Below are 16,082 nucleotides of genomic sequence, written 5' to 3' on the forward strand. Positions count from 1 at the left end.
AGCTGTCGAACATCTATTTGATAAGTAATTTTGTCATGCTTCAGTTTTTTTTGGAATTAGAAGTCTGTGTAATGCGAGTATTGTTCAACTTAATCTGTTTGTCAATTCATCTTTTCTGAACTCTTATTCCATATAAGGTCACAAGGTGCTAGAACTAGCTACATCTCAGACTACTGTACATCCTACATTGGAGCCTGCCTTGTATCAGTCCATCATAGGACACTTTGGCGAGTGCATAACTGCTCACGCACACACCCTTCCACTCTCAGCAAGTCCTCAGTGTCACAATTTCTGATCTTTATAGTTTTATGTAGCCTGTATTATTATTGCCTGTTTCAAAAGGTTTGAGTTCATGGAAGATGAGCATTAAAGCAGCCATCGAGACAGGAAAAAGTTGAGGTGCTGTGAACGCTGACATTCCCAGCTCTTTTGTTTCAGCTTGAAGCAAAAAGAGATAAAGATAAGCTGATTGAAGTCATACAGCAATTTTGAGTGTGTCTGTGCTGCGTGGGAGAGAAGACTGCCTCTTACGAATGAGGCAGGAGGCATGGGGGCTGCATATGCTACGTGGGAGGCGTATGAAAGGTGCCCCTTAATTATCTCATCGAGCGTCAGTCAGGAACACTGTGTAACTGCAATTAAAGTAGGGGAGGCGGGTTTTCCTCCATTGCCATTTGCTTGCTTTATGCTTAAACTTTTTTAAAAATCTTTTTGTATTAGTTTGGTAATCCTTTAATCCTTTTGCCACTCACACACTCTTTATAGTTGCTGATGGAACAGACTCCCTTACCTAAGATTATCTACAATTTCGGGACATATTATAGTTTACAATATTTCAGTTACAGTCCTGGTATCTTAAGTGAATTATTTGGGATCACACAAAGTCCTGTGGCAGATATTGAACTGTGGTATAAACTCTCACAGCCTAGCTACTATACTTGCCTGCTCAGATGTGAAATGTTTTTCCCCCTCTCTGTGTATCACCTACTGTATATGGGGAAAAACATTTCAAAATTTCAAAATCTCTCTTCTTTGATTATACCATGTAAAACATTTAACAATCAGATTATGTTCTTGTCCTTGGAAGAAGGATGGTTTTTCTGATGTTAAAGTCTGGGATTATTCCGCATTACGAAAATGTATAACAATATAGAAATGGTGACCATGGTGATACAAGAAGTAATGATCTGACTAGCTTGAGTCAAAAAATGTTTTTACTTTCAGTATGCAGAAAGATGGTGATAAGAGCAGCTTGAAATGGTGTGTGTGTGTGTGTGTGTGTGTGTGTGTGTGTGTGTGTGTGTGTGTGTGTGTGTTTTACTTGACCAAACTGCTGCATATTCAAATAATTTAATGTAAAAGAAAACTGCATTCTCTAAGACAAAATAAAAATAGATTAAGGACTTAAAACACAAGTTTTAAATGAACATATTTTTAAATAAAAATCAAAGATTTTTCATGCTAGATTTAAAAAATGTTTTTTTGGTTGTTGCATACCTGACATAAGTAGGTAGATTACCCCAAAGATTAAGGGCAGATGTTGCAAATGCACACTCACCTTTTAAGCTTTAATCAAGCCCTTTGTACCATTAAGAGTATCTTTAGAGGACCTAGTTGGCGAGATATTTTGGAAAGATACAAAGGTGCTAATCCTTTTAGGTACTTAAAACAAATAATTGCAACCTATAATGTACTGGAAGCCAATGAAAGGATACTCCATTTTGGGAGAAATATGGTCAAGCTTGCATGTGTCAGTCAAAATGAGGTAACTCCAGTGTATAAGGAATTGCATGAAGAAGTAAAGGTATGAGTCACCACATCAACAACAGACAAAATGGGATGTATCACAGACTTCACTATTACATACTTGTAATCCATAAGATAATGCAATCGCCAGTGTGTGCCCATGCTCATGTGTAGGACCACCTCAGTGATTGAACAAGATTTAAATTTTATCAGACAGCAGGCCTGTATATTAAAATTCCCCAAGTATTAAAAGCAGTTATACTTGGCATAATTCCAGCTAAGAATTCAGAAATGTTTTAAGTACAATCCTTAAATTTATAGTAGGTGACTGATAACCCCAATTTTTGTGGTGTGGTTTAAGTTTGGCAATTTAAAAGCCAGTAGTTCAGTGGAAACCACTTTTGAAAACACATGGCAGTCTACAGATACTAATATTTGTGGTGCATTAACACTAGAAGTACCAAAGCCTACGAAAAAACTCTTAATCCCAGCCCACCTTAAGTCCCTTTGCACCTCTACGTCAGCGTCTCTTGTGTTGTCAATGTGTTGATGAGCAAAAGCAGCAAGCAGCCCGTTATCCCATCCCCCCCAACGCAGAAAGTTCTCTTGGCTCAAGTCTGTTTACCTGCGTGCAAGTTGCCTGGAGTTGTAGTGGGTAAATAATATATCGTTATTTGGAATACATGTTGTAGACACGGAACACACATGAAATGTCGTAATTGACAAAATGTAGAAGTGTATAATGTGTGAAGCCTGAAGTCCAAATATCACACACTTTCACAAAAGGTACAAGTATAACACAACAAGTGCGCTTTTATTTAAGAATATAACTGAAAAAAAAGAAAGCAGGTTAGGGTAGGCTGTTGATTCCATTGTACCACGCAAGCTGTTGTAAGAACTGCTATCCCCCAATCAAGAGGTCACGGATTCGATACCAGCTGCTTCCCAAATTTATGGTTTTGAGTAGTGCACTGCTCGTGTTAATATTATACCATAAAAACATACATTTGATTTGCGTCTGTAACAGCTGGTGTTAAAGCTCTTTAGGGCTTAGGGATTTAAGGTGGACTGAGACTGAGTTTTTTTTCATAGGCTTTGGTAACTCTAGTGTTTCTTATGAAGTTGGAGTAGAGACGATTGAAGCTTAATATCCTGGTTTTGATGCTGTTGCTAGAATCTTTGCCTCTACAATGTTCTAAACAGATTCTTAATGAACAAGAGTTGGTACGTCTAGTGTTGGCATTCCCATTAATGCCATTTTTATTTACAGTACTATATTTTCAGTGTGTGTGTAGTGTTTTTTTTAAACCTTGTATGAACTTATTCGAATTATATATCCATGAATGTCACACATGGTCAATTTTTAAATAAATTACTACATAGAACCTTTTCTCCCTAGGGGGAAATTTTTGGCTTTTTACAGAAGCTCAGCAAGTACAGTAGAATGGCTAAAAAGAAAAACTTCTGACTTGGCTTTTACAGGCATAATGCTGTTGGTAAGAAGGGGCCCCAGTAACATTTCTTGGTACACTTCTACTAAATTTGTTAGCTAAAAAGTCCACTGTGTTAGTGTATCAGAGAGAGGATATGCAGCATTGTTCATGGTGGTACTCGGTTTTATTTTTATTCTCCAATACTAACTCCAGGGGATCAAGAATGCGTTATACAACTTTACGTGCCTGCTTAAGTAGCTGAATGATTTGGTGGGACTCTTTTTTTGAAATGTTACTGGCCCAGCACATCACAGCATAGAAAATTGCAGTGACCTTCAGAGTTTTAAAATATGTGAAGGATGTCCCTACCCACACTAAAGAAATGCAGTATTCTAAGAAAAGTATGCTTAGTTCTTTGTCATGAGACCAGTCCAACCAGTCATTGATGTGGACCCCCAAGTACTTGTTGTAATGTGCCACCTTTTACATCCACTCCCCAAATAGTAACTGGATGTAGAGACTCTTTAGTGTGGCAAAAATCATTCCCTTGGTGTTACTAATGTTTATTTGCAGACCATTTTTACTTGAGTGCAAATGATGCAATATTTTAAACATTACTAGCTTTCTTTCTTAACCATTTATAGTGGGTCTTCATTGCTTTTTTTTCTGACAATTTCTTAGAATTTTTTTTCTTTCTCTAATCCTGCAATATTTTTGTAATGAAGTTTTCATGTTTTTACTGAACAAATAGTACAAAATTATCAGCAAATGTGGAATGCTTAAAGGTGTGTTTTTTTTTTTTTTGTTTTTTTTTGCTTTGCTTTTTTTTTTTTTAATAAATACTTTAAATACTCTGCAAAGATGTGATCTAAGACCTACTTTCTGTTAAAGCAGAAGAACCTGTTTGTGACTACTTTTTTTTTTTCCCCTCTATCCTTTGGTATCTTTGTCTTGAATAAGAGTGCAGTGTTATGAAGAGTAGTCACAAATGTCCACTGTCTCTGTAAACTTTGTGTGAATGTCTATATGATAGTATCTGGTGTGTGGTTTTATTTTTCAATTTTATCCGTTTTTATAGTAATCTTAAATTATTTATTACCCCAACTTGAAGTCAGAACAAAACTTGCAGGCTTCTCTTTAGGGGGAAGAGTCATTGAAGGCGGAGTCACTTGTGTAAAGTCTTTATACACTTTTTTTTTTATAGTTCTGTTTAAATTCATATGTTCTGACTTGTTCCAAATTGTTGTGCTTTTTTTTTTTTTTTTTTTAGTTGTCACCTGTTTTATATTCTAAACTCTTGTTCTTCCCACTACCACAATTTTACAAAATTTTATGCATGTCTTTTAACTTATAAGATTAATACTGCTGGTTGTATTTAAACCTTATTTAGCATAAATTTAAACTTCTATATTTTGGAGTGGAAATCTTTTTATTCTTATAATTAAAACCTTGCTTTTGCTGATAAATTAGTAGGTGAGCCTCCCGGAGGCCTTACATTTGAAGTGTTCTCAATATTTATTGGTTAATAGAGGGGGGATCTTGTGTGATGGTTTATTACTTCTTCCTAACATATGGGAGTTTACTGACTGCATGAAATTGGTTGTTTATGTTGATGATACTTGTGCCTGATTTTTGCTGATGAAGTTTTCTATTTCTGTTTCAGTCTATAATGGAGCAGTTCAACCCCTGCCTTCGGAACTTTATTGCCATGGGGAAGAACTATGAGAAAGCTCTCTCTAGTAAGTCTTTCCTGTGGAGTGGTTTGTGTGTTTTTAATTCTTCTAACACCTCAGTTTATGTCCTGCTTTGACTTGCCTCTTACCATGCCAGTATGAGCTCATTTTTGTAACTGCTTTAGTGTGTGTGTGTATGAGAGGGAAATTTTTTATGGTAATTCTATTATTAAATGCACATGTTCACACTGGAACACTGTTCTTCATTGATTCTGCCAGTGTTAAGATAAACTGATCAGACCATTGTTGTTAAACAATGTTCTTACACTAAGAAATGCATGGCAGTGTAACATAAGAGAAAAATAATTGGACACACTGGGATCCATTCCTTTGGGTCATTAATGATTGAAATGTCACCATAAGCCATTGTTTGGCAGCATGTTATTGCATGTAAGAGAGATATGATGCACGTAAAGTAGCAGGGTTTATTTGTGGGTATTTTGTAGGTTTTTTTAATAAAAAAAAAAACATTTGTTGAACTGGCGAGAAAATACATAAGTAAAACATTACACTGTAGTTCAATGTAGTGTACCTCATGTTAACCTTAAGTCTCTGGTTTTGTGTCCAGTAACATACTAGGGGAGGCTATACAGAAATGAGTACTAATTGAATTTAAAAGACTGATTATGGTGTAACATGCCATAATATTTCCCTTAACATGAAACCACAGAAATTGGGGGGGGGGGGGGGGGGCGGTTGTGAAATTTTACATGCTAAATGTAATTATATGGGGTGTCTGGAGCTAGAAAATGATTTCTAGGAGGCTTTCTATCACCTAGAAAGTGTACATGAGCAACTTTAAATGCCAGTGGTGGTTGGCATAACAGCACATGGTGTGACTTAAGAGTCAGCAGAGTTTAAAATGTTATACCAATGCCAAAGCTGCATTATAGAAGAAAATAGCTGTGCTAGAGCAAGTTCTCAGAGGTATTGGTTTGTGTGAAATCCTGGAAACCATCTATGTCAAAACAGTTGTTCCTTTACTTAAGTACATATAGCTAGAGCATCATGGTACTGAAAAGGTAGTTAAATTATAAGGGGCCAATTACAGTGGATATTGGCTGTTACTTTAAAACCTGTTCAATCTGAAAGCAGAGCAGTGAATTAAACTGATTGAAACATCTGTTTGAAAGTTCCCTTTAAGTGGTGCCATTGGGTATAATACTATGTGGACATTTTAAATCTATTTAATAACATTTTGGGTGAATTGGAAACCACAAATTGTTAGACTGAATTATCTGTCAACATTCTTGTCAATATTCATTTTTTGTACCATGCTTAGTGCAAGTGTTGAAGATTGGAAAATTTGTTTTTGTACTGCTTTTTTTTTTTCCTCATGCACCTTTTGTCCAACTTTATTCCCATTTTATACTTAAACGTTTTGGCCAACTGTCTTTATAATGCAATCACAAAAAACTGGCTCTCTGTTTTTCTGCTCAGACCATTTTAGGTCAGATACTCCATGCCACTGAAATTTTATTAGAAGGCTGTATTTTTTGTAGTGTGCAGATACTTCATGAAAAATAGGCTGAGAGGTCCAAGAATCTATTTCTAGCCCAGAAACATACACAAAAAAGGTGATGAATGTCAAATGTTCAAGCTTCAGAAGATTTGTAATTAGTTTGCTTGCCTTGATGCAGTTTTCTTAAGACCAAAGAGGTGAGGACATGACTAGAACAAGGGTCTCTGGTGCGACAGGAACCTGGGCAAGTTTTTATTGTCTTGTCTAATCAGCTGTGTCCATATACCTTGGTTTAGAGAAAATGCTCATTGGACAGTTCAGGCTCTGGATTCAAATGGGCGAATGCTTGGATGTTAAAAGTTGCTAAAGGTCAGTGGTTCCCATACTCTTTCCTGGGGATCTCCTGTGGCTGGAGTATTTTGTTCCAACCAGATTTACAATCGGTGATGATGATGATTGATTGTATTTAATTAGCAGGATTTTTTTCCCTAATATTCCGAAAAGCCCAGCATATTATTATTTTTTTTTTTTTTTTTTTTTTAAGGTGTTTATAAATATTTCTGCTTTGCTGTAGCTTTGAATGATTTGACTCTTTTGTTGCTTTCCTTTATGTTGCCTATTTTCTGTGCAGTTTGCTCCGTTCATTGCATCCTGATGATGACACCTGGACAAACACAAAAAGATTAAAGGCTGCAACTACATTAGCGTCAGACCTGCTAATTTAGCAAATCGTGGATTAAATCTCCAGAACTGGAGAAGCAGAATGAAAATATTGTTAAAATCAAACCAAAAAAAAAATCCTCATCATCCCCATATAACTACTTGGTAAATTTTTATTAAAACATCATAAAACACATTTTTATTTCTACAATGTTCCCAAAACATAAAATGGCTCACTTAATTAGGCTAGGAGTCCAATTAAAAAAACTAATTTGGTTGAGACAAAAACCTGCAGGCACAGTGGGTCCCCAGGAAAAAGTTTGGGAACCACTGATGTAGGTAGATGGACTTAAGAGCAGGTTTGCTGCTGCTCTATCATCCTACATCAACAAGATGGATGTATAATATAATAAAAAAGTTCAAGAAATGATTTACCTATCCTGGACACTATGTGGATTTTTTTTTCTTTGTCCTCGCTCGCTCACTTGCGCTCTCTCTCTAATCTGAATACTCTGTCAAGTTTAGATTTTTAGTGCTGAACCTTAAGCTGTATCTTATTTTACCTGGTTTTGGAATATTTGTTTGAAAGGGTCTTTATCTCGCAGGTCATGTAATTGATATTCCCACTACAAGTTAGAATATTTTATGTGTTTTTGTAAACCTACGAAAAAAATCTCTGCATTAAAAAAAACCATGTCATAAGTCAAGCACTCCAATACTGTCCAAGTGCCAATTTTATCAGGACTTGATATTAGTTCAGAGCAGTAGCAGTGGGCCAGCATACCCCAAGGTAATTTTATTTTTTAATTTATTTAAATTAGATTTATTCATTTAGGTTGGGCAACTTTTTTATATCAATTTAAAAAATGGAAAATAGAAATCTGATTTCAAACTCAAATTGTAGATCTCTCTAAAATTTCCTCCCCCACCTCTTAAGTACTTCCAGGCTTTAAATTTTTCAACCCACAGTAAACCAAGTAGGTGAGATGAGGATGTGACATCTGAAAAAAGGGGACTCTCCAGTCTACAGTTAAGACCATACATGTTTGCCGAGAACCGGCCTTTTGGCCAACAAGCTTGCCAAAGTTATTGAACTAATTGTTTTCCAAAATAATATCAAGTTCAATTTTGAAGGATACTAAAGTCATACTGGCCACCACACTAGTTGGTAGATTTTTTTTTTTTTTTTTTTTTTGTCTTTGGGTTTCGGTGTGAAGAAAAACATTTCGCATGTTTCCGCAAAATTTGCCCTTAATTAAAACTAAAGTCAAGCATTAGCCAAAAAAAAAAACTCTTAATCCCCTCACATAAGTGGCAGAAATTCATATTTTCTTTAAGGTTTCTCACAACAAAATTCATTCAGAATGTACTGGCATTCTAAAACCTAAACATGCCTGTGTTTATCATCCCCACAAGGGGAAGAGATCTAAACTCTTAAATCTAAAATATCCCTTCCACTGCTTTAGTTTGGCTCCAAGATTTAACAAACTCTGCCCACAAAAATGGCATCTTCAGTCTTGGCTAGGGATTGAAGAAATTCTGAATTTCCAGTTGAAATGGAATGCAGCATAAATTCACAGGTAAACTGTAGAAGGTGACATTCCTTGTTGCAAACCATTTAAAACGTAAATAAAATGAAAGGTAAAGAAAATTTTTAAAGAATGTAGATGAGTGCAGTTATTACTTTTTGATCCATTGAAGGTTTTTATTCATGGATGTCTGTTTGAGACTAAAGTACCATAATTATAGAGTTGAATTTTGAGTAGTTTTATATTGTATATATTACGCACACAAACACACTGCATTTTTGTCTGTTTTTCATTGATTAACAGAAGTTATGTCTTCCATGTTAATTTTAAAAGAATCTCTGCAGTACAAGTTGAATGCTATAGCACATAAGTGACTGGAGGCAAATTAACAGAACTGTGTTTGAAATATTCAGTCTTGAATGAACTTCATAGGATGGCTTTTGGTGTGATGTTTGTGCTGCTTCTGTTTCTTTGACTGATTGCTACAAACTAACATGCTTCCTGTTTGCCAAAATAGACTAGTATTTTGCTGCAGTGCTTTGCTGGGTTTTGATATATGGCTCTTTTGTGCTGTTTAGTGCTTGTTGATAATGAAAATGCATTGTCTTAAGCCTGCTTTTAGCCTTTTTACATTAGTGTTGTTTTTTTTTTTCTTTGTCTCCCTCCCTCAAACCCCAAAAAGTTATGCATTTACAATCATCTGAGCTGTGAAGTCTGAAAATTATGCAATTGCTATAATGTGGTGCTATGGCAACGTAACTTTAAGGCTTGGGGCATTTGTATGTAAACATGTTTATACAGTTGGGGAACTTGTCGGTTCAATTACACCGACATAGATGAGAAGAAAAAGCACATGAAATCAACAATATTAAATTTGTAGTCTGTAATGATTTCAATTTTAAAAACCATGGTCAGGTTTTTTTTTTTTTTTTTTTTTTTTTTTTTTTTTTAAATGGTGAGAAGCCGAAGTAAGTTATTTTAGTGACTAAAATCTTTGGGAGAGGAGTGGTTATAACTTAGTGATAATACTGCCTCTTTTGGCTGGAGACCCATAGGCTACTTAGAAATAAAGAATGACGATCTCTCTCTCTCTGTCTGTGGGTAATTTCTGTTACTACAGTGATTTTTCTCCTTTTGCTGCTATCGCAGATCCAACCTCATTCCAATCATGGTAGTATTTAGATATCTTTGTAATTTGGTCAAGATACAGTGCTACACATTGGCCAGAATTTGGTTGCTCCAGACAACTTATAAATAGAACATTGCAAGTGTCAAAAAGGTTTCATCTTACAAACTCCAGCCTGACTTTATGTATTTAGATTGTATTAATTTTTTTGTGATTTGCTGTCCTTTCAAGCCACCAATTTATACCTTTTTATATTTTGTATAGGGAATAAATGCTGTCCATGTAGCAGCAAATTGTCTTGAGTGATTGTCCTCTTGTGCTTCTGTAGATGGTATTGTTTTATGTTCATTGTATTTTATGTAGTAAATGGCACATTTAGACACTCATTTCAATGAAACAAGCTTTTAGTGGTGTGTTTTGTTGTTTTTTTTTTTTTTTTGTTTTGTTTGTGAGGTGAACAGGTGTCCTGACGTGTGTGTGTGTGTGTGTGTGTGTGTGTTATGCAGCCAGTGTCCTTTTTGCTTCTACTGAGTGTTGTCGTCTTTACTTGGCATATTTACCAGATGTACTATAGAGGATGTTAGTCACGGTGTGAAATTCCAAAATAGATTTTAATTAAAACCAAAAATTTAGGTTGAATGATTTGCCCTGTTTAAAATTTTGACTCATGATTTTTGGTTTGTTCTCATTCCACTGAATTAAAATTATGTTGCTTAGTACTCCTAAATGAACTAACAAGTTTCTTCTGAGCCTGATAAATTTAGGTTTATTAGTGATTTAGATAACAATATTGATGACTTGATGTACTAAATGGATAAGCAGAAGTATAATATACAGCTGTGGAAAAAATGAGACCACAGCAAAATTGTCAGTTTCTCTGGTTTTACTATTTAGAAGTATGTGTTTGAGTAACATATTTTTTTTGTTTTATTTCATAAACTACTGACATTTCCCCTGAATTCCACTTAAAATTATTGTAGGACAACTGGTCAAATTAACAAAGATGTAGTGTTTTCAGACCTTAAATACTGCATAGAAATGAAGATCATATTCACTTTTAAACACTATACTAATGTTCAAACTTAAGAGTTCAGAAATCAGTATTTGGTGGAATACCGTGACCTTTTAATTACAGCTTTCTTCTGCTTTGGCATGTTCTTTACCAGTCTTTCACATTTCTCTTGGGTGACTTTATGCCACTCCTGGCCCAAAACTTCAGTCAGCTTGGCTTTGTTTGGCTTGTGACCATCTATTTTCCTCTTGATAACATACTAAATGTTTTCAGTGGGGTTAAGGTCTGGAGATTGGGCTGGCTGTGACATGGTCTTGATTTTGTGGTCCTCTATCCACACCTCAGTTGACTTGGCTGTGTGGCATGGAGCATTGTTCTGCTGGAAAACCCAATTCTCAGAGTTCAGGAACATTGTTAGAGCAGAAGGAAGCAAGTTTTCTTCCAGGGCAACCTTGTACATGTCTTGATTCATGCATCCTTCACAAACAAAAATCTGCCCCATTCCAGCCTTGCTGAAGCACCCCCAGATCATCATCAGTCCTCCACCAAATTTCACAGTAAGTGTGAGGCACTGGCTTGTAGGCCTCTCCAGGTCTCCATGTAACTATTAATTGACCACGTGATGGGAAAAGCTGTGAGAGAAGAGAAGATGACTTTACTTCAGTCCTCTATGATCCAGTCTTTATGGTCTTTTGCAAACCTCAGTCCTGCCTTTTTTGCTTCTCATTGATGAAGGGCTTTTTTTCTAGATTTGCATCACTTCAACCCTGCCTAGATGAGCCAGTTTCGAACCATCCTTGCCATGCACTTAACCCCAACTTCCAGTTGCCTTTCTTTTTGTAGGTCACTTGATGTCCCTCTGGTAGTAAAGTCAGAATTGCACCCTTTTTCTCAGAACTTTAACTTTTTGTCATGAAGAATAGATATTTTTGTATTCCAGTTAAATTTAAGGTACTACTACCACTGTTTTTTGCTATCCGTACTGGTCCTATTGCACGAGCACAGACACTGGAATGAAATGGCCGACATATATAGAGAGATAAGGAAAAAAAATGTGTGTGTGTGTTACCTTAAGTTGGCATAAGCACTTAAAAGATGATACTGAAAGTGGCTCAAAGGCAATAATCGAACCTGTGGTGCATTTTTGAAGTAGAGCATTTTTAAGTACTGGTCTAAACTGCCTGAGCAGCAGGTATTGCCTACAGGTTGGTATTGCATCTGAATACTAAATTTTCTGAAATGGTTATGATTAGGGTTTATAGCTGGGAGGTGGTTAGTCAGTGAATTATGTTTAGTTTCATCTGCAAACAAACCTCTGTGCTCTTTTATACATTCTCCAAGGCTTGAAGTGAAAAGTTCTTAATTTTAATTACTGACAATAACCTTTACTGGAAAGACTTTGTGGTTCACCAAGTTCAACATACCTTATAGCTTTTTTGTTGTTTTTGTTACCGAATAGCAAAAAATAACTTTTACTCAGTGGACTGAGCTTTATTGAGTGAAACTATAGGATTTGGTTATTTCTATATATCTATATATAATACAGTACTGTGCAAAAGTTTTAGGCAGGTGTGAAAAAATGCTGTAAACAAAGAATGCTTTCAGAAATGATTGTTTGTTGTTATCAATTTACAAAATGCAAAGTGAGCGAACAAAAGAAAAATCCAAATACAATACCATAGTTTATTTTTGTATAGCCCAAAATCACACAGGAAGTGCCGCAATGGGCTTTAACAGGCCCTGCCTCTTGACAGCCCCCCAGCCTTGACTCTCTAAGAAGACAAGGAAAAACTCCCAAAAAAAACCTAGTAGGGAAAAATGGAAGAAACCTTGGGAAAGGCAGTTCAAAGAGAGACCCCTTTCCAGGGTAGGTTGGGCATGCAGTGGGTGTCAAAAGAAGGGGGTCAATACAATACAATACACAGAACAAATCCTCAATAAAAAATTAATTTTTTAGAAGTACGGAGCAGAATTTAACAGTAGATGATATCACATAATAAGATTTGGATAATTTTAGACTCCTGGAGACCCATCAAGCTACCTCCCCCATTTGGCCATTCCATGGCTGAAACAGTGTTGGGCCAGCCAATCCGATGAAAAGACCCCTCTTTCTCACGATTCCTGCGATCCTCCATCAGGGATGACTTTACCTTAGGCAGGCAAAACAACTTGGCAGGTGGGCCGTGGCACCAAGTGCCACATTTGAGTACCAAGAAGAGAAACAATATGTATGGGTTAGTATCCAATTCTAACTATTATGTTACTTATGTTTTAGTGCTAATGACTAACAACAGAGATGCAATATGTACAGTTAATCAGCAGCTCTAGTCAGGATATGCTAAACTGAAGTAGTGATTCTTTAGCCAGGATTTAAAAGCTGAGACCGAAGATCTAAATCAAATCAATATTTGGTGTTACTACGTTTTGCCTTCAAACCAGCATTAATTCTTATGGGTACACTTGCACAAAGTCAGGGATTTTGTAGGATTATAGTCGGGTGTATGATCAACCAATTATACCAAACAGATGCTAATGATCATCGATGTCACACGTAGGTTGAAACACAGTCATTAACTGAAACAGAAACCGCTGTGTAGGAGGCTTAAAACTGGGTGAGGAACAGCCAAACTCTGCTACCAAGGTGAGGTTGTGGAAGACCGTTTCATGTCATGGCAAGATTGAGCAGAGAAACAAGACACAAGGTAGTTACACTGCATCAGCAAGGTCTCTCCCAGACAAAGATTTCAAAGCAGACTGGGGTTTCAAGATGTGCTGTTCAAGCTCTTTTGAAGAAGCACAAAGAAACGGGCAACGTTGAGGATCGTGGACGCAGTGGTCATCCATGGAAACTTTATTGCAGCAGATGAAAGACACATCAAGCTTATTACCCTTCAAAATTGGAAGATGTCCAGCAGTGCCATCAGCTCAGAACTGGCAGAAACCAGTGGGACCCAGGTACACCCATCTACTGTCCAGAGAAATCTGGCCAGAAGTGGTCTTCATGGAAGAATTGCAGCCAAAAAGCCATACCTCCGAGGTGGAAACAAGGTCAAGCGACTCAAGTAGGTATGAAAACATAGGAACTGGGGTGCAGAAAAATGGCAGCAGGTGCTCTGGACTGATGAGCCAAAATTTGAAATATTTGGCTGTAGCAGAAGGCAGTTTGTTCGTCGAAGGGCCTGAGAGCAGTACAATGAGTGTCTGCAGGCAACAGTGAAGCATGGTGGAGGTTCCTTGAACGTTTGGGGCTGCATTTCTGCAAATGGAGTTGGAGATTTGGTCAGGATTAATGGTGTTCTCAGTGCTGAGAAATACAGGCAGATACGCCTCCCTGATGGTATTGCATGATGGATAAGTATGATTGGCCCCAGATTTATTCTGTAGCAGGACAATGACCCCAAACATACAGCCAAAGTCATGAAGAACTATCTTCAGCGTAAAGAAGAACAAGAAGTCCTGGAAGTGATGTTATGGCCCCCACAGAGTCCTGATCATCGAGTGTGTCTGGGATTACATGAAGAGACAGAAGGATGTGAGGAAGCCTACATCCACAGAAGATCTGTGGTTAGTTCCCCAAGATGTTTGGAACAACCTACCAGCCGAGTTCCTTCAAAAACTGTATGCAAGTGTACCTAGAAGGACTGACGCTGTTTTGAAGGCAAAGGGTGGTCACACCAAATATTGATTAGATTTAGATTTCTCTTTTGTTCATTCACTGCATTTTGTTGATTGATTGAAAATAAATGATTAACACTTCCATTTTTGAAAGCATTCTTTGTTTTACAGCATTTTTTCACACCTGCCTAAAACTTTTGCACAGTACTTATAAATTTATATATACACACCAATTTGGATTGAATGTGAATGATCACCCCCACCCCAAATAAACACTGCTTCTCTGTTGAAAGTTGCAAGACATTCTGTTTTCTGGAATAAAATTTCTAAACTTGACGACAAACAATTTTTAAACGATTTGAAGTAGGTGTCCGTCTGTTAATGAATAGTTCAGTTACATAATCATCTGCATTGTACAAGGGGAAACTGTATGATTTGCCAACCCATATGGTATCCCAGGACAGAAGTTCATGAAGGCTACTGTGTAACATTAAATATCTTGTTTGTGGATTTTTATCATGGAATGACACATTTCAATTAACAGAGTTAGGAATGATCAGTAGTTTTCTGAATTGTATTTAATCTGCCTTGGTCCCATGCCTTTGAAAGGAATTGGGAAGTAAAAGGTACTGTTTCTCATGATCTCATTGGTAATTTTTTCATTGAGCCTCCTCTTAAGTGGCAGTGTAGTGTTTAGACTACTATTTTAAATTTGTTGATACTACACTTCTTTAGCTTGGTATGTGCTTTGAGCAATACTTAATAGGATTGGGTAGTGTTTTTCATGTTGGGTGTGTGTGGTGGTGTGTTTTTTCCTTTCTCAAATTATGGAGTTTCAGACATTTAAGAACAATCTCCTAGGATGAAGTGCAGTTTAACATTTTGGTAACATATTTTCAAAAGAAGATGCTCTTTATAACTGTAAGCTGACATTTCCATGTAAGAATGGGCTGGGGGGAAAAAATTTCCTACTTTGAGGCCAACCTTAAATCACATTTCTCTTTACAGAAACATGTTAATTTATACTTCTTGGAAAAGGAAATTTTAGTAATTCAGCCTGTTGTGTGTGTTTGTGTTGTGTATTGTATTTGGTTTTTTTGTTTTTTTTCGCCTACCCTCTCTACCTCAAATCACTAAATTCACACTCTAGTCTGTGCCATTTTTGAAGCATGTTTGTGATCCCGATTTATGGAAATAAACTTCTGAAGCAATGCAGATTTCAAATAGTGAATGACCTTAATGTTTATTTCCCCCAAATGCAGGCTGACATCTTAAGGTACATTTTGGTACACCTTTTGTAATTATTTGTTAGCCTGAGTTAACCTGCAGAAGTCAATACTACAACATTAGGGAAAGACCCTCTTTTTAATCACATTTTTACTGAATTTTAACAAGAGCTGCCAATATAAATTTTAATATTGCAAACCTGAAAACAATAAACCTTCCCCCATATTGTACTAAGTTAATCAGACAAGCAGTTTAAGAATCCTGACTAGAAATGGCATGCAAAACTTGAGCCAGCCATCTTCTGACCATGTATGTGGTAGCCTATCACTTCCCTATATTAGAGGCAGAAGTACTGATCTGCACTGCTGAGAATTCAGTTGATTTATTAGAAATGTATAGAAGGAGGTTCTGTGGATATGCAGTAAGAGGCTACAAGTAATTTTGCAGCAGTTGTTCACAAGATAAAAATCATTTGCTGCATCAAATTAAAAGAAAGAGAAGGTAGTTCTGAGGAGGAGGAATGTGAGGTAGACTGGAAA

The 16,082-nt window shown here is 36.6% G+C and overlaps 2 protein-coding genes across 16 annotated transcripts in view; one reads left to right on the forward strand and one right to left on the reverse strand.

The window, feature by feature from the left end:
- Positions 1-16,082, reverse strand: part of aatkb (apoptosis-associated tyrosine kinase b) — a 770,376-nt gene that overhangs the window by 553,925 nt on the left and 200,369 nt on the right. The gene's annotated exons all lie outside the window — the stretch shown is intronic.
- Positions 1-16,082, forward strand: part of baiap2b (BAR/IMD domain containing adaptor protein 2b) — a 94,452-nt gene that overhangs the window by 8,520 nt on the left and 69,850 nt on the right. For 9 of the 11 annotated variants that reach the window (XM_051936543.1, XM_051936546.1, XM_051936545.1 and 6 more), the window contains exon 2: positions 4,843-4,918. The exons of the other annotated variants lie outside the window; for them this stretch is intronic. In XM_051936543.1, coding sequence (XP_051792503.1) covers positions 4,843-4,918 — 76 coding nt within the window. The remainder of the gene's footprint in view (positions 1-4,842; positions 4,919-16,082) is intronic. 11 annotated transcript variants of the gene reach the window in all.

Source organism: Erpetoichthys calabaricus, chromosome 14 (genome assembly GCF_900747795.2).
Source record: "Erpetoichthys calabaricus chromosome 14, fErpCal1.3, whole genome shotgun sequence".
NCBI classification, from domain to species: Eukaryota; Metazoa; Chordata; class Cladistia; order Polypteriformes; family Polypteridae; genus Erpetoichthys; species Erpetoichthys calabaricus.